General features: G+C 54.3%; 1 protein-coding gene across 4 annotated transcripts in view; it reads right to left on the minus strand.

Annotated features, from left to right (window-relative positions):
* Nucleotides 1–16,506, minus strand: part of DLG4 (discs large MAGUK scaffold protein 4) — an 81,465-nt gene extending 64,959 nt beyond the window's left edge. For 2 of the 4 annotated variants that reach the window (XM_075907637.1, XM_075907634.1), the window contains exon 1: nt 16,327–16,506. In XM_075907637.1, coding sequence (XP_075763752.1) covers nt 16,327–16,356 — 30 coding nt within the window. In that variant the 5' untranslated portion in view covers nt 16,357–16,506. Of the gene's footprint in view, nt 1–849; nt 919–16,326 lie in introns of those variants that run through there. The other 2 variants (XM_075907633.1, XM_075907636.1) reach the window with 2 other exon arrangements.
* Nucleotides 16,507–25,541: the final 9,035 nt, after the last annotated feature.

Genomic DNA, 25,541 nt, shown 5'->3' on the forward strand with positions numbered 1-25,541 from the left:
GGTACAGTGGGGTACCTGAGGGGTAGAGATACAGTGGGGAGACCAGGGGCAGGGATACAGCAGAGGGACCAGGGGCAGGGATGTAGTGGGCATACCCAGAGGGCAGCATCAGGGAGGGATACAGCAGGGAGGCAGGGATATAGCAGGGAGACAGATGCAGCTGGGAAACTGGGGGGCAGGGATGCAGTGGGGATAGGGGAATCAAAGTACGGGAGGACCCAGGGGTAGAGGTGCAATAGGGGGACCCAGAAGGCAGTGATACAGTGTGGGAATGCGTGAGGCAGGGATGCAGTGGGAGGATCCATGGGGCAGGGATGCAGCAGGTCGAGAGGGGGAGGGGGAAAGGGATACAGCAGGGAGCTCCAATGGGGCAGGGTTGCAGCAGGGGGGTGCAGGAGATTCAGGGATACAGCGGAGGGCTCTGGGAGGCAGGGATGCAGCAGCGGAGAGAGCCGGGGGGCAGGGAATACAGGGGGAGCGGATGCAGCCGGGTGTCGCGAGGGGAGGGGGCTAGGACGCCAAAAGCACGTCGCGTTGCCGGGTTTTCCTCGCCCCTTCCTCCTCCTCCTCCGGCCCCGCCCCGCCGCGCCGCAAACCCGGGACCCCCCCCCCCGCCCTATCCCGCCTCCTCCCGCAGCCCCCCCTCCACAAATCAAGCCCAGCAGCGGGGGGGGGGGGGGGGCGGTGTCTCCTGGCGCAGCCCCACATTCTGCACCCCGAACCTGTAGCCATGGCAGATGCAGGGCGATGGAGCTTGGGGAGGGGGCTGCGATGGGGGGGCTAAGATGCGGGGAGGGGGGCTGAGATGCGTGGGGGGGAAGCTGAGATATGGGGAGAGGTGGCACCTACCACGCAGAGACACATCGATGACAGCTTGGTCCTGCCCTTCATGAGAGCGGCTGGGGGGCGGGGGCAGCGCGGGGGGTGGCGTGGGATGGGGGAAACCGCACGGGGGGGGCGGGAGAGGAAATGAAAAGGGGGCGGCTAGTCACGACAGGCGGAGGAGCGTGAAAGGGTGGAGGAGGGGGAAGGATGTGGATGCGGCACACACGAGTGTACGTGTGTTTCACACCACGCCCCCCCCCCCAATAATCCTCCTTTTCCTGGCCTCGCCCAGCAGGGGGCGCTGCAGAGAGGGGGCAGGAGACATGAGGGTATCTCATGAAAGGGGGGGCTTTGTGGGGTGTCTATGGGGTGGGGGCAAGGAGGGTCTGGGGAGGGACATCTGTGGGGGTCACTGTTATCGTGCGGGAGCTCTGAGGATGGGGACTCAGGGGACAGAGCTTGCAGTGAGGAGATTGGGGCAGAAGTTTGTGGGGCTCAAGGGAGGGACTTCGGGGGTACGAGATTGGGGGCTCAGCCTCAGAAAGTGAGTCCAGGGAGTAGAAAAAGTGGGGAGCTCAGGGGAGGGAGTCTGGGGGTAGGGGATCTGGGCGGGAGGAGAGGTGGGGGGGCACTGAGGAGGAAGATTGGGGGCAGGCATTGGGGGAGGGATTTCCTGTGAGCCGGGATCCATCTCCCCTGCCCCCCCATCCCACCTCCTCCATCCCTGCTTCACCATCTGCTGGTCGCTTAGCAACCGAGCCATGGGGGCCCGGGAGTTGTCATGACGACGGGTTCCCGAGCGCTGGCGATAGGGGGCGGGAGTGGGGGGGCAGGGAGAGGGACATACTGGGAGGGGGAGGGGCAGCTTGGGGAACGAAAAGGGGCTGAGAGAATGGAGCCAGCAGCCCTGCCCCAGAGGTGGCTGCATCTCAGTCAGGGGCGAGGGGTCCCTGTGTAACCAGCCGCCCCACCCAAGAGGTGGCTGCATCTCAGTGCTAGATGAGAGGGGTTCCTATGTAACCAGCTGCGCCACCCCAGAGGCGGCTGCATCTCACTATATTTATGTGTGGCACATGACTTGGCAACTACAAACACTGACCCCTGCTGGGCACATGCAGCTCTGCAGCCATTTGCCATCCTGCCTCTTACAAGCCAGCCCCCGCCCCCGCCCCCGCCATGCCCAGTCACTGCCCCCAAATAAATGGGGGGGGGGGAAGTCAGGGGACAAGCAGTGGGGGGACCTGTGTGTCAGAAGAGGACAAACCTTCCTATTAGCACAATATGTAGCTATTGCATAGTGGTGCCCAGACCTGCCCCCTCTGACTGAGATCGGGGCCTGTCATGCCAGACACAGGGGCCAGCCTAGCCCTTCTCCATGCAGTAGGGAGGATAGGAACCACGCATGTCCCAGGCCTCTGTGCTACAGCCAGCCTTACAAAATGGGACCTCAACAATTCTAGCCCCTCAGCTGGGGGCTAGGAGGTGTGGGCAGAGACCAGGACCAGTCTACCAGGTGCTGTGGGTCAGGAGAAAGGGACACTGGCAGAGCTGGGGGGTTCCCCAGTGCCAGCTGTCCCTGGTGGTCTCATCCCCTTCTTTAGAGTGGATGATAGTCACTCATTTCCAATGTGTCATACGCTCGCTCCCATGTGACCTCTTGTCATAGGGGTGAGTGTGACGCAAGGGTGAGAAAGACACACACAGCCACACACACAAATGGGCTCACACCCACCTCACACTGATGCCCCCCCCCACACACACACTCTCTCTCCCACACCAGGACAGAGACAGCTGTGTTGTCTCACACACTCAGCGTCACCTCTCACACACCCACTGACACACGTGTGTTCGCGCACACTCATCTGACACATACCAACAGTGTCACATGCACAACACCCCCCCCAACCCATTAGATGCAGGCAGAACTTTCCATTTATATCTTTAAACTTCACTGCCCCACCCCCACCCTGACAGCACAGGGCCACAGAACCAGAAACAGGCCCCATATTGGAACCAGACTGGGCCTAAACCAGGCATAGGGATCAGCGACATCAGAGCTGGCCTGACACCCAGAACTGGCCTCAGACCCAGAGCCAGCCTAACCCAGAACTGATGCCAGAACCAGACCCAGAACTGGGATCTGACCCGGTAACAGAACTGACACCAGACTCTGAACCCGACCCAACCAGGCCCAGAACCAGGATCTTACCCAGCACTAGTACTAGAGCCAACACCGCACCCTGAGTCTGTCCCGACTAGATCCAGAACCGGGATCTGACCCAGCACCACCCAGCACTAACCCTAGAACTGACCCCAGAACCTGAGTGACTCAACTGGGCCCAGAACTGGGATCTGCCCTGGCACTGGCACCAGAACCAATACCACACCCTTAGTCCAACCTGACTGGGTCAGAAGCGGGATCTGACGTGGCACCGGCACCAGAACTGATACCTGGATCCAGCCCAAACCACAGGTGAAGAGCCCAGTTACATCTCTGCCCTCTGAACTTTCCCGTTCTACCTGTAGGGGCTCCTCCAGGCAGCCCCATGGGGGTCCCTTTCACACAGCATAAGGTGCTGCACTGGAGCAGGGAATCATGCCCTCGTGTTCATCCCCTGGGCTGCTGGCTGAGGACAGGGAGGGAGTGGTGGTGAAGGGAAGAAGGGAGGTAAGTGTGTTAGGGTATGTCTACACTACAAAGTGAATTTGAACTAACAGCTGTTAGTTTGAATTAACTTTCATAGGCGCTACACATGAAAACTGCTAGTTCGAACTAGCGGAGCGCTTAATTCGAACTAGGTAAACATCATTCTACGAGGACTAACGCCTAGTTCGAATTAAGTAACTCGAATTAAGGGCTATGTAGCCACTTAATTCGAACAAGTGGGAGGCTAGCCCTTCCCAGCTTGCCCTGGTGGCCACTCTGGGCCAAACCAGGGAAACTCTTCTGCCCCCCTCCTGGCCCCGAAGCCCTTAAAGGGGCACGGTCTGGCTACAGTGCTTGTGCCAGGTGCAAGCCTGCCAGCACCCAGCCAGCAGACCCTGTACCTAGCACGGCATAAGCCAGCCACCCACTGCCACCCAGCCCTTCGCCTCTTCCTGGGACCAGGCTGGCGGCTCCCAGGAGCCTGCCCGGGGCTGCAAGAGGCGAGCGCCCGCCTCTTCTAGTGTGGAGATCATGGACCTCATCCAGGTTTGGAGGGAGGCCTGCAACGTCCACGACCTCCGCACTAGGCACAGGAAAGTGGCCGTCTAGGGCAGGATAGCTGCCAGCCTGGCCACCAAAGGCCACATGTGAACCCAGGAGCAGGTTTGCATGAAAATCAAGGTGGTCCACTGAGACCCCCGACCCTGAGCCCTGAGCTTAGAACATAAGAACGGCCATATTGGGTCAGACCAAAGGTCCATCTAGCCCAGTAGCCTGTCTGCCGATGCAGACAACACCAGATAACCCGGAGGGGATGGACCGAAGACAATGACCAAGCCATTTGTCTCGTGCCATCCATCTCCAGCCTTCCACAAACAGAGGCCAGGGACACCGTTCCTACCCCCTGGCTAATAGCACTCCATGGACCCAACCTCCATGACTTTATCTGACTTCTCTTTAAACTATGTTATAGTTCTAGCCTTCACAGCCTCCTGTGGCAAGGAGTTCCACAGGTTAACTATTTGCTTTGTGAAGAACTTTCTGTTATTAGTTTGAAGCCTGCTACCCATTCATTTCATTTGGTGTCTTCTAGTCCTTATATTATGGGAACTAATTAAGAACTTTTCTTTATGCACCCTCTCCACACTACTCATGCTTTTATAGACCTCTATCATATCTCCCCTCAGTCTCCTCTTTTCTAAGCTGAAAAGTCACAGTCTCTTTAGCCTCTCTTCATATGGGACCTGTTCCAAACCCCTAATCATTGTAGTTGCCCTTTTCTGAACCATTTCCAAGGTCAAAATATCTTTTCTTGGGTAAGGAGATCACATCTGTACACAGTAATGAAGATATGGCGTACCATAGTTTGATACTTCCCCTCCTCCTTCTTCTCCTGGCTTCCCCCTTCCATCTCTCTCCTCCCAGGTTTCCCCCTCCCCTCTTCCACCCTTTCTCTTTCCTTCTCCCACCTCCTTTTCCCAGTCTCCCCAGAGGTTAATCCCCCCCCTCCAGTTTTGTTAAATAAAGAGAGTTTCTATTTTTGAACACACGTGTCCTTTATTTTGTACATCAGGAAGGGGGGCTAGGAAGGGGTAAGTGGAAGGAGGCGAGGGAAGAATGGGGTACGAGCCCCCGATGGGGAGGACTGGGGTGGCTCTGTGGGCTCCTCGGGGTGGAAGCTTTCCTGCAGGGTTTCCTGGAGCCTGACAGCCCCCCGATTGACCCCCCCGGATGGCAGCCTGCAGCAAGTGCAGCTGGGCTGATGGCCGAGTGCTGTGATGTGCCGAGTGTGGGCACTCAGGGCACTCCAAGACAGGACTGCTTTGCTGTCTCTCATCGAGGTAGACAAGCAAGCGGGGAACCTTGAGAACTGTCTGTCCGGGGTGGGGTCGGGTCCCTTTAAGCACAGCCCTCGGCTAGCCTGAGGCAGCAGCTCCACACTCTAAGGGTATGTCTACACTACCCCTCTAGTTCGAACTAGGGGGGTAATGTAGTCATTCGGAGTTGCAAATGAAGCCCGGGATTTGAATTTCCCCGGCTTCATTTGCATGATGCCGGCCGGCGCCATTTTTAAATGCTGGCTAGTTCGGACCCCGTGCCGCGCGGCTACGCCTTGTGGACTGTACAGCTAGTTCGGAATAGGAAGCCTAATCCGAACTAGCTAGTCCGTGCCGTGTGTAGCTGCGCGACACGGGGTCCGAACTAGCTGGCATTTAAAAATGGCGCCGGCCGGCATCATGCAAATGAAGCCCTGGAAATTCAAATCCCGGGCTTCATTTGCAAGTCCGAATGACTACATTACCCCCCTAGTTCGAACTAGGGGGGTAGTGTAGACATACCCTAAGTCCTAACATGATGCCCTGCCGGTACCTGTTCCGGCCAGGCTTAACTTTGGTTCAGGGTCCACTCAGTGTGGACATACTAGTTCGAATTAGCAAAACGCTCATTCGAATTAGTTTTTAGGTCTAGATGCACTAGTTCGAATTAACTAATTCGAATTAAGTTAGTTCGAATTAGTGCTGTAGTGTAGACATACCCTTAGAGAGCAGGGGTTGCAGGCACTGGCTGTAAACTGAAGGTGGCTGCCAAGAGTGAAACAAGGCAGCGTCACAGTATCACATGCCTCACCCATCCCCACGAGCCCCTTCTGTCTGTCTTTCCATGCTCCATCCAGCTATCCATCTGTATGTGCCCCTTCCATTCGTCTATCCATACACCCGCTTCCATCCATCCATTTGTCTGTGCATGCCTCCTCCATTTGTTCATCCCTGTGTATGCACATCTCTCTCTGACTTTACATGCCCCCTCCCATCTGTATGCACCACCTCCATCTGTCCATCCGTGTCCCATCCATTAGTCTGTATGCGCCTCTTCCTGTTCATCCACCCATTTGTACAGCTCCTTCCATCCATCTGTATGTGCCCTTTCCATCTGTCCATCCATTAGTATGTGCACATTTCATCCATCAGTACATATCCCTTCCACCTGTCCATCCGTTAGTAAGCACCCATTCCATCCATCCATCCATGTCCTGTCAGTCCATGTCCTTTACATCTGTCTGTCCATCCATCCATATGAACTCTTTCAGTCTGTCGATCCATTCATTCATATGTACCCCTTCCATATATGTCTGTACCCACCTCTCTCTTCATCTGTACACACCCCTTCTGTCCATATGTGCCCTTCTGTCTGTCCATCTGAACGTGCCCCATCTGTCCATTTGTATGCACCCCCTCTGTCCATCCGTCCCCTAGATGCATCCCTCCCTCCAGCTATACATGCCCCTCCCTCCAGCCAGCCCTACGCACCCCCTCCATTCCTCCGTCTGTCTGTACATGCTCCCTCCATTCATCCATCTATATGTGCCCACTCCATCCGTCCACCTGTCTGTACATGTCCAATCCATTTGTCAATACATCCCCCCGTCCATCTTGCTGTCTGTCCATTTGACACATCCCCTTCATCTGTCCATCCATCTCTACTCATCACCTCCATCCATCTGTACATAGCTCTTCCATCCGTCCATAAATCTGTGCACATTCCTTTGTTCATTTGTGCACACCCCTCTGACCATCCGTCCGTCTGCACTCCTCCATCCATCCATCCACCCACCCATCCGTTCATCCATCCATCTCCATCCATCCATCTGCACCCCTTTCTCCCTTCCTCTCTCCCTCCCTCTCTCCATCCATCCATCCATCCATCTGTGTGTGCCACTCGATCCATCCATCTGCCCACCCACATGTATCCTCTATTCACTTGTATGGTATCCTTCTATTCATCAACCCATGGATGCCCCTCTGTCCAGCCACTGAACTCCATGTACCTCTCAATCCCTCTTTCAGTCCATCCATACACCCCCCTCTATATTTCTCCTGGCCCTCTGCCCCATCTCTTTCCCTATAGAGTTTCCTGAAGCTGTCCCTCCCCAGCCGCCCAGCAGGGGACAAGCCAGTCCTCAGGTATCCAGACCAGACAGATGCAGGGTTATTTCAGGGATACTAAGCCACAAGTGTCGGGAGCAACAATCAGGGGGAGAGTGAAAGCCCAGTGCCCCCTAACACCACTGTGGGGCCAGTCCTGCCTACCAAGGGAGAGAGGCCCCTATTGAACTCCCAACCTCGCTCCCTTCCCCACAATGCCCCCTAATGCTACCTTGGGCCCAGCATGGCCTGCCAGGGGACAGCACCCCCAGAGAACCCCCTCCGGATGCTAGCAGTGGATGGGGGTGCTAGGTCAGGCATGACGGGAAGGCAGCTCCACGTTCTGCATTTCCTTAAATAATTCCTTGATCAAGAGACGTGTAACCAGTTATCCCTGGTTGCCATGGCAGCTGTGACACAGCGATGGATGACGGAAAGGGGGGGCTGAGTTTCAGGCATGGGGGAGTGGGGGCGATGGGGGGAGGGGAAAGAAAGGAATGTGAAAGGGGAGTGATGGAGAGAGGGAAGCTGGAAGGAGGGATGGTGGAAATGAAGAGACACTTCCCAACCGAGATCACAGCTTCTTGTGCTGGGCACTGTCCAGACCCCGCATGTCTGGTTCATATGCACTGAGATGCCAGATACAGGGCCAAGCAGCCTAAGGGGTAAGGGCAAGTGCAGGGGTGGGTGTGATTGGAGTTGTTTTAGGGGCACAGCAGTGGCTCACTGTGGAGCCAGAGGGCAAGGGTGGGAGTTTGGGGTCTGATCTGGAGGGAGATTTTAAGGTCAGGGTTAAACATCAGAGCTCCAGTTTGGGGTCAGAAGGAGATTTTAGGGTCAGGTGGGGTTAGAGGTCAAGCTTTGGGGTGAGATTTAGGTTCAGGTGGCGGATGTCCAAGTTTGGGGATAACTTTGTCCAGACCCAGTCCAAGGCAGGATGTCCATTACCCCCCCCAAAAAAACACACACACCCTCTACAGCCCTCTCAACCAATGGGCCCCAAAGCACTTCCCAAAGGGGCTCAGTGGATTTTCCCCCTTGGGAAGATGGGGAAACTGAGCAGGAAGGGGTAGTAGGTTTTGCCCAAGGTCACTTGGCAGGAACACAACCCAGGAGTCCTATGTATCATGGGGCTCCCCAAGATTGTAAGTGAGATGGTCAGGGTTTGCATTAGACTCTGGGCTAGGGGTTCCAGTCAGGTTTAGGGGTCGGAGACAAGGTGAAGATTTCTATCTCCTGGATATAATAGACCCCTGGTTCCCTCAGAAAACCAACCACACCTCCACTGTGGGCAGAAGTGGGTCTGGCAATGCTCTGGAACTGACTCAGTTGGTCCCCCGATGAGTTACAGAGACTTGCCTGGCCACACAGCCCAGCTATGCCCTCCAGCATCTCCCTACATCCCCTCAACTTTCTGTAGTCTAGAAAACCTCCTCAAATGCCACCTCAATTCAATGAATCATCCCCACGAGACCTCTGGTCACTGCTGGCTATGGCTGCCAGGTCCCATAGCAGTGCTCAAGGGATCCCCAAGCAGCAAGTGCTTTTAGGACTAAATATTGGCCCCATCTCCCATGGGTTCTTCCTTCAGGTGTGGCAATCCTGGCACTAGGTTGCAACACCATTCGCTCAAAACTGGCCCAGCCACCTCTCCATCCAGAAAAAGCCTCTAGAACCCCATCCTCCAGTGACCCCCTCTCCTAAAGGTACCTCCAAATCCCCATCCACCACTGTCTCCTCTCCAGAACATGCCTCCAGATCCCCACATACCAGTGACCCCTCTATGCCACTGAGGGTACAGAGGGAATTGGCAAATGTCATTGAGGAGCCTTTGACCATTATCTTTTAAAAGTCGTGGAGATTGGGAGAGATCCCGGATGATTGGAAAAAGGCAAATGTAGTTCAAAAAAGGGAAGAAGAACGATCCAGGGAACGATAAGCAGGTCAGTCTTACCTCGGTTCCTGGAAAAATCCTTAAGGAATCCATTTTGAGGCACTTGGAAGAGAGGAAAGTGATCAGGAATAGTCAGCATGGAGTCACAAAGAGCCAGCCATGCCTGACCAATCTGATTAGCTTCTATGATGAGGTAACTGGCTCTGTGGACATGGGAAAGTCAGTGGATGTGATATACCTTGACTTTAGCAAGGCTTTTGATACGGTCTCCCACAATATTCTTGCCAGCAAGTTAAGGGAATGTAGATTGGATAAATGGACGGTAAGATGGATAGAAAGATGGATAGAAGGCTGGGCCCACCGGGTAGTGATCAACGGCTCGATGTCCGAATGGCAGTCAGTTTCTAGTGGAGTGCCCCAAGGTTCGGTTCTAGGACCGGTTTTGTTCAATATCTTTATTAATGACCTGGATGAGGGGATGGATTGCACCTTCAGCAAGTTTGCAGGGGGAGAGGTAGATACGCTTGAGGGCAGAGATAGGGTCCAGAGTGACTTAGACAAATTGGAGGATTGGGCCATAAGAAATCTGATGAGGTTCAACAAGGACAAGTGCAGAGTCCTGCACTTGAGACGAAAGAATCCCAAGCATTGTTACAAGCTGCGGACCAACCAGCTAAGTAGTAGTTCTGCAGAAAAGGACCTGGGGATTACAGTAAATGAGAAGCTGGATATGAGTCAACAGTGTGCCCTTGTAGCCAAGAAGGCTAATGGCATATTAGGTTGCATTAAGAGGAGCATTGCCAGCAGATCCAGATATGTCATTATTCCCCTTTATTCGGCTCTGGTGAGGCCACATCTGGAGCATTGTGTCCAGTTCTGGGCCCCCCCACTACAAAAAGGATGTGGACGCATTGGAGAGGGTCCAGTGGAGGGCAACTAAAATGATTAGGGGGCTGGAGCATATGACCTACGAGGAAAGGCTGAGGGAGTTGGGTCTGTTTAGTCTGCAGAAGCAAAGCGTGAGGGGGGATTTGATAGCAGCCTTCAACTTCCTGAAGGGAGGTTCCAAAGAGGATGGAGAAAGGTTGTTCTCAGTAGTGACAGATGGCAGAACAAGGAGCAATGGTCTCAAGTTGTGGTGGGAGAGGTCCAGGTTGTATATTAGGAAAAACTATTTCCCTAGGAGGGTGGTGAAGCACTGGAATGGGTTACCTAGGGAAGTAGTGGAGTCTCCATCCCTAGAGGTGTTTAAGTCTCAGCTTGACAAAGCCCTGGCTGGGTTGATTTAGTTGGGATTGCTCCTGCCTAGAGCAGGGGGCTGGACTTGATGCCCTTCTGAGGTCTCCCAGCTCTATGGTTCTATGATTCTATAGAAGGCACCTCCAGATTCCCAATCACTAGTCATAGTTCTTCAGAAAGTACCTCTAGATCTCCCTTCCACTATTGAACCCTGTCCAAAATGTACCTCCAGTTCCCTCATCTGTTATTGTCCCCTCTTAAAGACACACCCAACAGAGATCCCAGTCCAGAATGTAGCTCCAGATCCCCATCCACCAGTGACCCCTCTCCAGAATGTGCCTCCAGACTCCCCAACCACCACTATCTCCTCCTCAGAACAGATTTCCAGACCCCACATCCACCAGTGACTCCATCTCCAAAATGAACCTCCAGATCCTCCCTCCACCAGTGACACCTCTCCAAAACAGACCTCAGTATCTCCCATCCACCAATGACACTTCTCCAGAACTTACCTCTAGAGCTAGCATCCACCACTGATCCCTGTTCAGAACACATCTCCAAATCCCAATCCATGAGAGACTCCTCTCCAGAATGCACCTACAGATGTCCATCCACCACTAACCCATCCCCAGAATAAATCTCCAGATCCCCAACCACAAGTCACTCCTTTCCAGAATGCATATTCAGACCCCATCCTTCAGTGACCCCTTGCCAGAACATATCCCCCGATCCTCATTTGGCCAGAGACCTTTCTCCAGAACATATCTCCAAATTCCCATCCACCATTGACCCCCCTCCAGACCATTACTACAGATCTCCATCCACCAGTGACCTCTCTCCAGAATGTATATCCACATCTACAAATTATCCCTCTCCAGAATACACATTCACCAGAGACCCCTTTCCAGATTGTACCTCCAGACCCCTATCCATCAGTGACCCCTCTCTAAAAAGTACCTCTAGATTCTCCACCAACTACTAACTTAAATGTACCTCCAGATAACCTCCACCTGTGACTCTTGTTCAGAACAGATCTCCTGATCCCCATATACCCATGACCATACTCCAGAAAGTGCCTCCAGAGTTCCATGCACCCAGAGACCCCACTCCAGAATGAGTGTCTAAATTCCCAACCTTGCTGACCTGTCTAGAGAACGTACCACCAGATCCCGCATCCACTAGAGAGCCCTCTCCAGAACATACATCCAGATCGCAGTCAACCAGTCATTCTTTCCCAGAATGCACCTCTAGATCCCCATCCATACTGACCCCTTTCCAGAACACACTGCCAGATCCCACATTCACAAGGGATCCCTTTCCAGAATGTACCTCCAGGTCCCCATCTCCAGATCCCCATCTGACCAGAGACTCATCCAGAATTTACCTTCACTGATAATTCCTCAGAAAGTGCCTCTAGATCCCCCATCCACCACTGATCCTTCTTCAAACTGTACCACCAGATCCCCATCTGCCAGTGACCTCTCTCCAGAACATACCTGCAGAACCTACACCCAACAGTAACCACCGAGTGATCCCTCTCCAAAACATTCCTCCAGATCCCCACTGACCACATACCATTCTCCAGAATGTACCTTTAGATCCCCAATCACTATGTTTCCTCTCTAAAATGCACCTATAGATCCCACATCCTCCAGTTATCCTTCTCCAGAACATATCTCCAAATGCCCATGCAGTAGTGACCCCTCTCCAGAATTGATGTCCAGATCTCCCATCCACCACTTATCTCCTGAACTTACCTCCAGATCCTCAATCCACCAGTGACCCTGCTCCAAAATGTACTTTTAGAATTATCATCCACCACTGATCCCTCTCCAGAGTGTATATCTAAAGCCCCAACCATAAGTTACTCCTTTCCAGAATACATTTCCACACCCACATGCACTGCTAACCCATCTCCAGAACATATCTCCAGATCCCCAACCACAAGTTACCCCTCTCTAGAATGAATATTCAGATCCACATCCATTAGTGAACGCTCTCCAGAAGGTGCTTATAGGTCCTCCAGTAATCCTTCTCCAAAACATATCTCTACATCCCCATGCTGCAGTGGTCCCTCTCTAGAACAGACATGTAGATCTTCCATCCAACATTGACCCCTCTCCAGAACATACCTCCAGCTCCCACATCCACCAGGGTTCCTTTTCCAGAACATACCTCCAGAGGCCACTTTCACCAATGGCCATTCTCCAGAATGTCCCTCCATATCACTGTCTACCACTGACCCCACACCAGAACATGCCTCCAGATCCTAATCTGCCACTGATCTCTCTCAAGAACATACTTCAAAATCTCCCTGTCTACCAATGACTCTTCTCCAGAACATACATCTATAGCTGGTATTCATTACTGATATCTCTCCAGAACGCACCTACAGATCCCCCAACTTCTATTGTCCCCTCTTCTAAATGAACCTTCAGAGCTCCCCTCCACCAAAGGCCCATGTTCAAAACACACTCCAAGATCCCCAGCTTCCCAGAGACATTTCTCCAGAATATGCCCCCCAAATCCTCATCCAACACTGATCTCTCTCCAGAATATAACCCCAGATTTCCACCCACCAGTAACCCCTTTGCAAAATGTACCTCCAGATACCCGTCAGTGGTCCAAGCCTCCTTCAGAATAAACCTCCATATCTTCACCCATCACCCCTTCTTCCCCCCAGTGCCCTCTGTCCCCAAATCCATTCAGCCCTCAGACCACCTTCCCTGCCCTCCGAAATAATGCAGGCCTCAACCTCAACCCCCAGGTGCTCACACACACAATGACCAGCACTGAATTCACTACACAGAGAAAGAGTGGGAACTTTTTCTGGGGTGAAATGAAAGGGGGATTATGCGTTAATCTAGCCACCCACTCCTCTGCGCCCTCTCTCACCTCCCATTCATTACCAGGCCTGACCCCCACTGGGAGCACCAACAGCAAGGTTAGGATCTGGCCTACCTAGGCTGGAGATGCACTGTTAGTTACACACTACCGAGGGGACACAGCACCTGTACAAACTCAGCCACAACTGTCCACATAGCCATCTAGACACACAGCTGCAACTGCCTACACACATAGTCATCCACACACAGTCATCCATACAGCCCCCCCACAGCTATTCACATACACAGCCACACACACATAGCCAGCCACACACACTGTCACAGCTGCCCACCCACACAGCCACAATCATCCACACAGCCACAGCCATCCGTACAGTCATCCACACACACAGCCACACACACAGTTAGCACACACAGCCATAGCTGTCCATGCAGCCATAGCCATGCATATAGCCATCCACACACAGAGTCATCCATACACAAAGCCACAACTGTTCATACAACCATACACACACCCAGACATCCACACACACATTGCCAAGGCCATAAATACAACTGACAACAAGCACAGCCATCCACACAGTTCTGATCTGCCACCATATACACACACAGCCATTCACATATACAGCCAGTTCACAGCTGCCCATCTACCACACACAATCACAGCCACCCATAGAGCCACCGCACACATAACCACAGTCTTTCAGTCATTCACAGAGATCCCCACACAGCCAGAACCTTCCACACAACCATTTGCACACCCATTTGCACGGCTGTCCCCACACACTCCACATTGAGCCTCCCCCTACCATACCCAGGCAAACACCTACACACCCACCAACTCTCCCTGCACCTTCATTAACACCCTGTCCTGTTGACACACACCTACTATTGGCAGCTTGGGCTGTAACACATGAGGCTCTCAGCTTAGTTCATGCCCTCCCTCCCTCCCCCACCCCACCTGTGCCCTATCTCACTCCTCCACCCATCATCTGCCTGGCTGAAATGTCTGGGGTGAGGTCCGGGCACCACCCAGAGGGATCCCCAACCATGTGCTCAGACTAGCTCCCACCCCACACTCCTCCTCTATCTTCTACCCATCAGATGTCTTTGCTGCCACTGGCCATCTGTCTTCACACACACACATATACACACCTGTAAGGGGCAGCACAGCAACACACACACACACATACATGTGCATACATATGGCCACACACCCTTAGCTGCATCCCCCTTCCCACGCACTATGCATATGTACTTACAAATATACCACGCACACACAAAAATAGTTGTGTGCAAGCTGTGCTGTTGTGAAAATACATGTCAAGCACATGCAAACACTCCAAACACAAAAGCAGTGGCACATGTGCGCACACACACACACACACACACACACACACACACACACACACACTGTGTGTGCACACAGATACTCCTGAGGATACACACTGCACAAAAAAATAGCCTCACATCACACAAATTCACAAATACACTCTGCACACATCAATACACACACACTGAGTACACACACTGTACAAGCACATGCACACACTCTGCAGACACACACACCTGCATGCACACATTGTGCACAGACACAGAATTTCACCCCCATCCCCACCCCCATGTGGACAGCCAGGAGAGTCCACATGCCAGGTGGATTTTTAGCAGACAGCCCTGGCCCCTTTTCCTATGCCCTGATGGAGGTGGGGTATTTGGAAGAGTGAGCCCCCCCCAGTTGCCCCCAAATCAAGGGGGCGAGGGGGTGATACACACACACCAGGCCCTCCCAGCCTCCAGCCAGCAGGGGCAGCATGTACAGAGGTAGTGAATGTGAGAAGCCAGGCTAGGCACCTCCAGACCTCCAGCCTCCACCCCAGCCTCTGAGAGACTCACAAACCCCAGACAGCATCCAAGCACCACACTCCTATACAGTCCTATAGAGCACAACTATAGAGAGCCCCAGGTCCCCTCAGACCCCAGCCACAAAGAGCCCCAACCCTGACCCACAGAGCCAGCCCCACAGGCAATCCCCCTGCATTCCCTCCCAGCCCCATAGCGAGTCTCTGCTCCCTCCCATATCCAGTGCCAAAGAAAGTCCCTAGCCCACCTCAAAAACAGAGATCCCACCAGCCTCCCCAGTCCCATAGAGATCTTCCCCTATGCCAATACCATGGAGCCCCTCAGGCACATCAGATGGAAACTCCCAGCCCTCCCATACACCGTCCCATGGAGACCTCTAGCCTGCCCCCAACTCCGTGGAGAGCCCCATCCCCCCAACAGTTTCATGGACACTCCCCGCCCCACAGAGAGACCCAGGCCTCCTCAGCCTTATAGAAAGCTCCTGGAACACCCCAGCACAATAGGGACCCCCCCCCGGACCCAATACTATAGAGACTCCCAGCCCCAAACATCACCATGGAGACCCCAGACCCTCAAGCGTCACGGAGACCCCCGAAGCCCACTCCCAACATCACCATGGAGACCCCAGCCCCCCACAGCATCACAGAGATCCCCAGGCCCACCCCCAACATCACCATGGAGACCCCCAGCCCCCCCATATTTCCTCAGAGACTCCCCAGCATCACAGAGATCCCAGACCCCCCAGCACCACGGAGACACCCCCCCCCCCAGCACCACAGAGACTTCCACTCCTCCCAGCACCACAGAGACCCCAGAACCCCTCAGCACCACAGAGACCCCTCCAGGCCCACGGACACCTCCCAGCCTCTCCCAGCACCACGGAGACCCCTCCAGGCCCACGGACACCTCCCGCCCCACACAGCACCACACAAACCCCAGGACCCCCCCCCCCCAGCACCACGGAGAGCCCCCCCAGGCCCACGGAGATCCCCGGCTCCCCCCCAGTACCAAGGACACCCCCGCATGAACCCCCAGTCCCGCGGACACCCCCGCACCTCCCCAGCCCCACGGTGTAACCCCTCAACCCCTTACCTTGGTGGTGACTATGCAGAGACAATCCATGGCTGGGGAGGACGGAGCCGCTGGCCGGGGCGGATCTGCAGCACATCAGATATTCCGGGGGGCCGGGGAATTAATTGCCCCTACTCGGCTCCAATTGCCCCCCTCCTCCTGCTCAGCACGCAGGCTCCTGCCCCCCCGCTCCCCAGCGCCGCGCCGCTGCCTGCTCCCCCCCAGGTGCAGGGGCGGCGGGGGGGGGGGCTGCCGGAGGGATGAAGGGATGGAGACAGGCGTACGGAGAGAGCGGGGAGGGGGGAGCGGGCGCGGGGGGGGGAGGAAGGAGGGATGGGGAAGGGGCAGGCGGAGGAATAGAAAGCGGAAGGAAGGAGGGATGGGGAAGGGGAAGAGGGAGGAATCGAACGTGGAGGAAAGGGGAAAATGGCAAGTGGAGAAAGAGAAGGCGGAAGGAAGGAGGGTTTGGAAAGGCGGCAGGTGGAGGAGGGAAAGTGGAGGGAAGGAGTGAAGGGGAAGGCGACAAGTGGAGAAAAGTCAGAAGGAATGACAGATGGGGAAGAGAAGGCAGAAGGAAGGAGGGATGGGAAAGGGGCTGGAAGAGGAATAGAATGCGGAAGAAAGGAGGGATTGGGAAAGGCGGCAAGCGGAGGAATAGAAGGCGGAAGAAAGGAAGGAGGGGTGGGGAAGGTAGAAGGAGAGATGGATGGGGAAGGGGCAGGCAGAGGAATAGAAGATGAAAAGAAGGAAGGAGGGATGGATGGGGAAGGCGAAAGGAAGAATGGATGATGAAGGGACAGGCAGAGGAATAGCAGGCCAAACAAAGGAAAGATTGGGGAAGGAACAGGAGAAGGAATAGAAAGCGGACGGAAGGAAGGATTAGGGAAGTCAGCAAGTGGAGGAATAAAAGGCAGAAGAAAAGAGGGATTGGAGAAGGCAACAGGTGGAGAAATAGGAGGGATGGGGATGGGCAGGTGGAGGAATGGAAAGGGAAGGAAGGCGGGTTTGACAAAGGCGGTGGAGGGAAAGAAGGATGGAGAAAGCAGCAAGTGGAGGAGAAAAAGGAAAAGGAATGACAGATGGGGAAGAGAAGGCGGAAGGAAGGAAGGATGGGGATGGGCAGGCAGAGGAATAGAAGAGGAAGGAAGGCAGGGTGGGGAAGGGCAAGAGGAGGAAGAGGAGGGGAAGGAAGAAGGGGTGAGGAAGGAAGGAGGAGTGGGGAAGGGTCAGGCAGAGGAATAGAAGGGAAGGAAGGAGGGGTGGAAAAGGGCAGGAGGAGGAGGAGGAGGGGAAGGAAGAAGGCGTGGGAAGGGGCAGGAGGAGGAAGAGGAGGGGAAGGAAGGAGGTGTGGGGAAGGGGCAGGAGGAGGAAGGAAAGAGAGGTGGGGAGGGGTGGGGAAGGGCAGGAGGAGGAAGAGGGGGTAGGAAGGAGTGGGGAGGGGCAGGAGGAGGAAGAGGAGGGGAAGGAAGGAGGTGTGGGGAAGGGGCAGGCAGAGGAATAGAAGGGAAGGAAGGAGGGGTGGGGAAGGGCAGGAGGAGGAAGGAAAGAGAGGTGGGGAGGGGAAGGAAGGAGGGGTGGGGAAGGGCAGGAGGAGGAAGAGGGGGTAGGAAGGAGTGGGGAGGGGCAGGAGGAGGAAGAGGGGGTAGGAAGGAGTGGGGAGGGGCAGGAGGAGGAAGAGGAAGGAGGGTGGGAGGGACAGGAGAAGGAAGAGAGGGTAGGAAGGAGGGGTGGGGATGGGTAGAAGGAGGAAGAGGAAGGAGGGATGGGGGAAATCAGGAAGAGGAGGGAGGGGCGGGAGGGGCAGGAGAAGGAAGAGGGGTAGGAAGGAGGAATGGGGAGGTGCAGGAGGATGAAGGGGATGGGAAGGGCTGAAGGAGGAAGAGGACGGAGGGCTGAGAGGGGCAGGAGGAGGAAGAGGGAGTAGGAAGGAGTGATGGGGAAAGGCAGGAGGAGGAGGAGGAGGAAGAGGAGGGGGGTGGGAGGGGCAGGAGACGCAAGAGGGGGTAGGAAGGAGGGCTGGGGAGAGGCAGGAGGAGGAAGAGGACGGGTGGAGAGGGGCAGGAGGAGGCAGAGGGCAGGAGCGAGCTCTCTGGGGGTGCGGTGGAAGGAGAGACAGGGGAGCCTGCGCCGCGCTGGGGGGTCCTGGGGGCCGGGGTAGGGGATCGGAGAGTAGCGGGCAGGGCCGGGCACCCGCCCCGCGCGCCCAGCCGGGTCCTGGCAGCGAGTCAGAGCAGGGGGGGTGGCCTGCTGGCGAGAGGGGGGAGAAGGGCGGGTTAACCCCCGGCGTGCCGGGCGGGACCGGGCTGAGCTGGGCTCTGAGGTGCCCCAGGCCCGCTGGCGGAGAGGGAGAAGCGAGCGAGCCACAGAACAGAGCCTCGGGCAGCGCGGAGGCGACAGCGGCACGAGCGGCGGGGGTGAGACACGCAGCCCGCGCGTGTGCAACACACAACCAGGGTGAGCCAACGAGCCTGGCAGCGACCCGCAACCCCCGCCCCCCAGCCACACACAGTCTCGCGCCCAGACCTGCAGCGGGCTGGGGACACCACCGACTTCTCGCCGCCCCTAGAGGGCACGGCCCCCTGCCCCATTCCCCGCCCTCCCCCCAGCCAGCCAGTCTCTGGCAGCCGGCGCCCCCTCGACGGGACAGGCCCAGGGCCCCATCCCCCGCACTCCCCCGTCTCTCCACATGGGGCAGGGCTCAGATTAATCGCCATCGAACATCTAATGCATGGCCCCCCAGGAGTCCCTACACGCACCCCCCCCCACTGCCTGGCTCACTGCAGTGGGACCCAGCCACACCTGCCCCATGGCACCATGGCAGAAATGATTATTCTAGTTGCACCCTTTCCCTGCACCCGTCGATACCTTCCTCCTCCGCAGCACCCATTGGTACTGACCCCCCATTAGTATCTACCACCCTCTCTCTGGTACAGTCTGCCCCACGTCACCTCCTCCCTGCACGCAATTGGTACATCCCAGCACTGACACAAATCCCTGAGGGGTTGTGGAGAAGGGACTCTACAGGGGGGCGCTCCCCTAGCAGGCAGGGCTGCCCTGTGGCAGTTCTAGGGGGAGCTCTGGGACAGAGAGTGGGGCAGGGACTCAGCAGGGAGCACTCTGCCTTGGCAAGCAGGATCAGACACAGAGCAGTGCTAGAGAGAATTTTTCGGACAGGAAATAAGCCAAAAGCTCTTGGCCAAGAAAGATCCCTTAGACCTCTCAGCCTCCACAACCCCAGCCCTGACGTTTGGGTGGGAACCCAGGAGCCCTGGGTCACTCCCATGACAAGTAACTCCATTATGTGTCCTTAATCCCCCTACTTTTGTAATCCATGGCCCAGTTGCCTGCCCCTTCCATCCTACTCTTCATTAGCATTGCATTGAATCTGCTGCCACACCCCAGAGTGGCTGCATCCCAGGACCAGGCCAGGGGTCCCTTTATAATGAGTCTGAGAAGCATTTTTGGTAGAAAAGATTTTGGGGAAGGATAAGTTAGTGTCCGTGCACTACAGTGGCCAATGAGCAAGTCACAGACAGAGCGATATAGAGTTGCTGAATATGCTGCCCAAATGGGGAGTGGAAAGCGGCATGACAGACCAACTGATGGACGGCTGTGTAAAAGGATGGTTGTGCATGGGGACTGATGGATGGACAGATGGGACAAGCTGAACATGGGGATGGATGGGTGGTCAGACAGATGGATAGTTATGTTTGGGGATGAATGAATGGATGGATGTATGGACAGCTGTGTATGGGGATGGATCAACAGGCAGATGGACAGATATGGATGGAGATGGACAGATCAATGGACAGATGGACAGCTGTATATGGGGATGAATGGATGGAAGGCCAGATGGATGGATAACTGTGTATACAAATGGACAAATGGATGGATAGATAGTTGTGTGTGGGAATGGACGGACAGATAGCTGTGTATGGGGACTTATGGACAGATAGGCTACATCTACACTGCAATGCTATTTCAGAATACTTGGAGTATCCGAAATAGCTATCCTGCATCTTAACAGCAAGCCTGTTGTTTCTGGCTCACTATTCCAACGTCCCTGTATACCTTATTCCATGAGGAGTAAAGGACATTTCAGAATAGTGGGTTATTTTGAAATTTGGCACTGTGTAGACAGCACCAAATTACAAAATAAACGTTTTCAAAAGAAGATTGAAATAAGATGTGCAATTTGCCTAGCTCAAATTACGTATCTTATTTCAAACTATGGTGCAGTGTACACATAGCCTTAGATGGAAGGATAGCTATGTATGGGAATGTATGGACAGACAGATGGATGGCTGGAATGGATGGACAGATGGACTAATAGATAGCTGAGTAAGGGAATGGATGGACAGAGGGATGGATAGCTGTGTATGGGGATGGGAGGATGCACAGATGGATAGGTGTGTATGGGGATAAATGGATGGATAGCTGTGTATGGGGATGGACAGATAGATGGACGGAGGAATATCTGTGTCTGGGGATGGATGGATGGATGGATGGATGGATAACAGTGTACAGGCATGGATGGACTGATGGACAGACAGACATGTCTGGGGACAGATGGATGAATGAACAGACAGACAGTTGGGACGGGGACTGATGGCTCCCCCGATGTTCCATTTACCTTGGCCCGAGCCCTGTGCACAGTCAGGGGCTGCGTGTCCGTCAGGGTCGCTTCATAGACCTCTTGGATGTCTGGGGAGGGATGGCAATGAGAATTGACTTCCCTGGGGAAGGGTATTTCCCCAGCATCCCTGCCATGCCCCACACAGTGCTCATTGCTGGGAGAGCCTGGGCCTGGGATAGCTCTATGAGGCTGGAAAGCTGGACCCGGGCCACAGGGGCAGGGCGGGGCTGGGATGCTGGCACAGAGGGGCCCAAGGTGCTGACCCATCCATGGGGGCAGGGTGGGAGTGGGATGCTGGGGCAGGCTGGCTAAGCTGTGCCCAGACAGCGGCTGCCTGCTTAACAGAACCACTTTGTCTGAAAGCTCCTTAAGGGCCATCCCTCAGTCTCTACCCCTGCCCCCACCCAGGTCAGAGCTAAACAAGGCAGATTAAACCCTAATTATAGCCCTGCCCCCCCTTCACCCAGTCCCACTGCAGCCTCTGCTGTCCACATGCAGGGTCTGCCCCACATCCGTGCATGCCACCAGGCCACCCAGCTCAGCCAGGAGAATTTGTTAGGGTCAAGTGTCTCTCCATGACTTAAGCTCCGCTCCTACACCCCTAGTCATCTGCTGTGTAAACCCTCCCATTCTTGGCCCTTAAGCCCCTCCCCTGCTCTGTGAACCCTCCCCCCATAATCTGTGAGCCCTGCCCCCACTCAGTCAGTCCCTCCCCAATCCCTAAGCCCCTCCCAATACCCTATCCTTAAATCCTGTCCTTTCCCCATTTCTAAGCCCTGCCCCTGATCTGTCAGTCCCTCCCCAGCCAATAAGCCCCACCCCTGCTATTAATTCCCCATCCTTAAATCCAACCCTGATCTGTCAGCCCCTCCCAGCAAAGTCCCTAAGACCCCTCTCTACACGATATCTAAACTACCACCATATCCTTAAGTCCTAGCCTTTCCCCACCCCTAAACCCTGCCCCTGATATGTCAGTCCAGCCTCTATTGTGTCAGCCACCAGCCCTTATGGCCTGCTCCAGCTGTCAGTCCCTCCCCAGTCCCCCAGCCCCACCCCATTGTTAGCCCCCCAGTCCTGAAGCCCCACCCTGATCGATCAGCCCCGCCACAGTCTGTAAAACCTGCCCCTGATCTGTCAACCCCTCCATTGGCCCCTCCACCCTTTCCCTCCTGTGTCTGCCCTACCTCCAGCCCATAAGCCCCACCCCAACCCTGCACCTACCCAGCAGAGCCTGGAAGAGCTGACTCTGGAAGATGCTGAGCAGTGTCTGGGCCTTCTGGCGAAAGCTCTGGTCTGGCGTCTCCTCCATGAGGCGCAGGGCAGCCTGGGCCTCTGGAGGTGAAGGAGGAGGAGGAGTTGGGGTCAGGATGGGCATGGGGGAGAGCCTTTCTGGAGTTGTCCCCCCCGGAGATAGGATGCAGAGAACTACAAGTCAGAGGCAAGCGCCTGGGCAGGGGAGGCATTTCTAGGGCACCCCCCTGTGGTGTGTATTTCTGGAGCAGCCCTGGGTTGAGGGAAACACATTCACATTGGGGGGCAACCCCTGGGACAGGAGTCCAGAAAGGGGTTGAATTTCCAGAAGGAGGGTGCACAAGAGGGGATGTTTTCAGGGGTCCAGGTTGGAGCACATTTTGGGGGGAAGGTGTTGGGATGCGGCACCACAGAACGGAGACCAAGTGGTGGAGAGTGCAGACACACACCCCTCATCATTACCCCCAAATACACACGCCGGCACCCATGAACTCTGTCTCTCATACACACAAACCCCTACCTAACTGAACACTCTCAAAACCTGACACTACAACACCCCCACATCCTACACACACACACACACACACACACACACACAATTCATTATTACTCCCACATATACCTGCGGGCTCCCACAAACCCTATCCTACACACACACACACAAACTGGCCTAGATCACTCTCACACATGACCCCAGCTCATAAAACCCCCCTCTCCAAAGGATACAGCCCAAATTCCTATGACACACACACAACTGTATGCAACACACACCTCTACACAGCCTCCTAAACCCTCACAGCCTCCGCACCTGCCATGCTCTCATGCAACCCCACAATTGCACAGAGCACATGAATGCTCATGCCTTCACACATGCCATATGCACACATATCTGTCACTCAGGTGAGCCCACAACACACAAACTCCCACAGTTTTGCACCCACTTCCAATCCCACAACACTACACAAAGGCCTACCTATCCCTCATCCAACCCCACAACATTATACAAACTCCCACATGCCACACCTCTCCATCCAACCCCACACAATCCCACACAAATGCCTGCCTCTTTCCTATTCAACTTCACACCCCTCATCTCCATACACACCCCTATCCCCATCCTACCCCACACCACCTCCCCACACACTCCCATACAGGCACCTCCCTCCTTACAGGCTGCCCCCTGCCATCCCTACTCATACACACTTTCTCTTACACCATAGCTCTGACACAACACACAAACGCACTTCTCTTGCAGACCACCACCAGCTCTGCCCTGTGTGACACAATAACCCCAACAAGCTCATGGAGAAAAAACCCTATTGCCCACTCTCTCCTCACCCAACCTAGATGGCTCATATCCAGGACTCCCACAGTTACTGCGTTTGAGGGTAATTGGGGATACCTCTATGCTCCCCTCAGAGCTATCCCGGAGATGCTTGGTTAGGGGTTATCTGTGGGGGGGGCCTACCTTTCCGTTTCCTTGGCATTGCAGCGCCTGGTGTGGGTGTGTGTGTGGGGGAAAGGACACACACTAATCCCATAATCTGCCTTCCCGACAGCTGCTGGCTTAAAAGATTGGAAGACCGGTAGGATTTTGGGTAGTGTAGTTTCGCCCCAGGGTATGGGGGTGCTCCCCCAAAGTAATAAATCACCTCCCAAAAAATCCACAGAAAGTTGGCATGAGTAACACGCCCAAGAGGGTCTCCCCCCATGCTCCCTCCACCACTCCTCTGCCTCCTTCCCTGCCCTCCAAAACCAGCCCTCTTAATTTGCTCCTCCCCAAAGTGCCCCACCAAGAGACAGCCTTGGGGGAAGGGCCTGGAGGAGGCAGACAGACCTCTAGTCCCGTGGGGGAAGGAAGCAAAGGCCAGCAGAGAGGCCCTGGGGAAGTATGGGGGGCAGTAGAGAAGAAGGAAGAGGGGTCGCAAAAGAGCAGATGTGGGGAGTTTGCCCCAGAGAGGGGGGGTTGGGGACAGATGTGCCATTTCAGATGGGGGCCTTTAAATACGATTCCAGAGGCTACTTACTTTCTGTAGTTTGCCAAAATCGGAATAGATCATTTAACTTTTGGAAACATGCCAGGGCAAGGCCTTCTGAGTTTATACTGTGGTGTGGTCCACAGTTCTAGGGATGTTACAACTACTGCCAATAATGGACTAGTGACTTTATAAACAGAAGTGAAACTGACACTTAAGTCACTTTCACAGTATGTGCCAGCCCCAAGTGTTCAAAGATCCTGAGTCAGGTACATCAAAAATCACAAGGTTAGCTTCAAAATCATGAGATTGTGACAATAATTGAAGTAGTGCTGTTCATATTTGTCTTCTGCAATAAGAGAACAAAGAAAGGGAAAGACAATGAATTTAAATCTCAGATCGCCTTTAGAACTCCCTGCCATTCCGTTATCTGACCTCAATGAGTGGTTATCCTGCCACATGAGTTTCTTACCACTAATTCATAGAGTTTAAAGATCAGTTTGACCATTACCTTACCTGGTCTGGCCACCTAGCTAATATTAGGGGGGAATTGTTCCAGCATAACAAAAGTTTAGAAACATTTTCATTCAGGACTCTAAAAATGTTTAGACTAATTTTAATTCTTCTTGTTGATTATATTAAAATGTTACAAGGTAATTTTAAATATATGAGTTTTATCCTACTGCAAGCCTGTGCAGTCAGCCCCCTGATGTTCCCGGGGAAGCAGCTGCCAACCAGGTGATGTGCCCCACCTTCACCCTGAACCAGCCCTGGAGAGAAGCTGCTGGGCATGTCACATAGCCCCCTCCACCTTGTGCAATGCCAGGTAAGTTTTCTTACCAAATGACACCAAATGAAATTAATGGGTAGCAGGTTTCAAACTAATAAAAGAAAGTTCTTCTCCACACAGCGCAGTCGACCTGTGGAACTCCTTGCCAGAGGAGGCTGTGAAGGCTATGACTATAACACTTTTAAAAAGAGCTAGATAAATTCATGGAGGTTAGGTCCATAAAAGGATATTAGTCAGGGTGTAAGGAATGGTGCCCCTGGCCTCTGTTTGTCAAAGGCGGGAGAAGGATGGCAGGAGACAAATTGCTTGATCATTGTCTTCGGTCCACACCTTCTGGGGCACCTGGTACTGTCGGCAGACAGGCTACTGGGCTAGATGGACCTTTGGTCTGACCCAGTACGGACATTTTTATGTTCTTGTATTATATATAACCTACAACTGTTTATTTTAAATTAGAAATATGTATTACCTTCACATATATTGGCTGACTATAATATTAGCTGTAACATACCATTTATTATAGATTATCTTTACACATATTAATGATAAAGATGTATTATCCTTAAATATATTAAATATCTGT

This window comes from Pelodiscus sinensis, chromosome 24 (genome assembly GCF_049634645.1).
Source record: "Pelodiscus sinensis isolate JC-2024 chromosome 24, ASM4963464v1, whole genome shotgun sequence".
Taxonomy (NCBI): Eukaryota; Metazoa; Chordata; order Testudines; family Trionychidae; genus Pelodiscus; species Pelodiscus sinensis.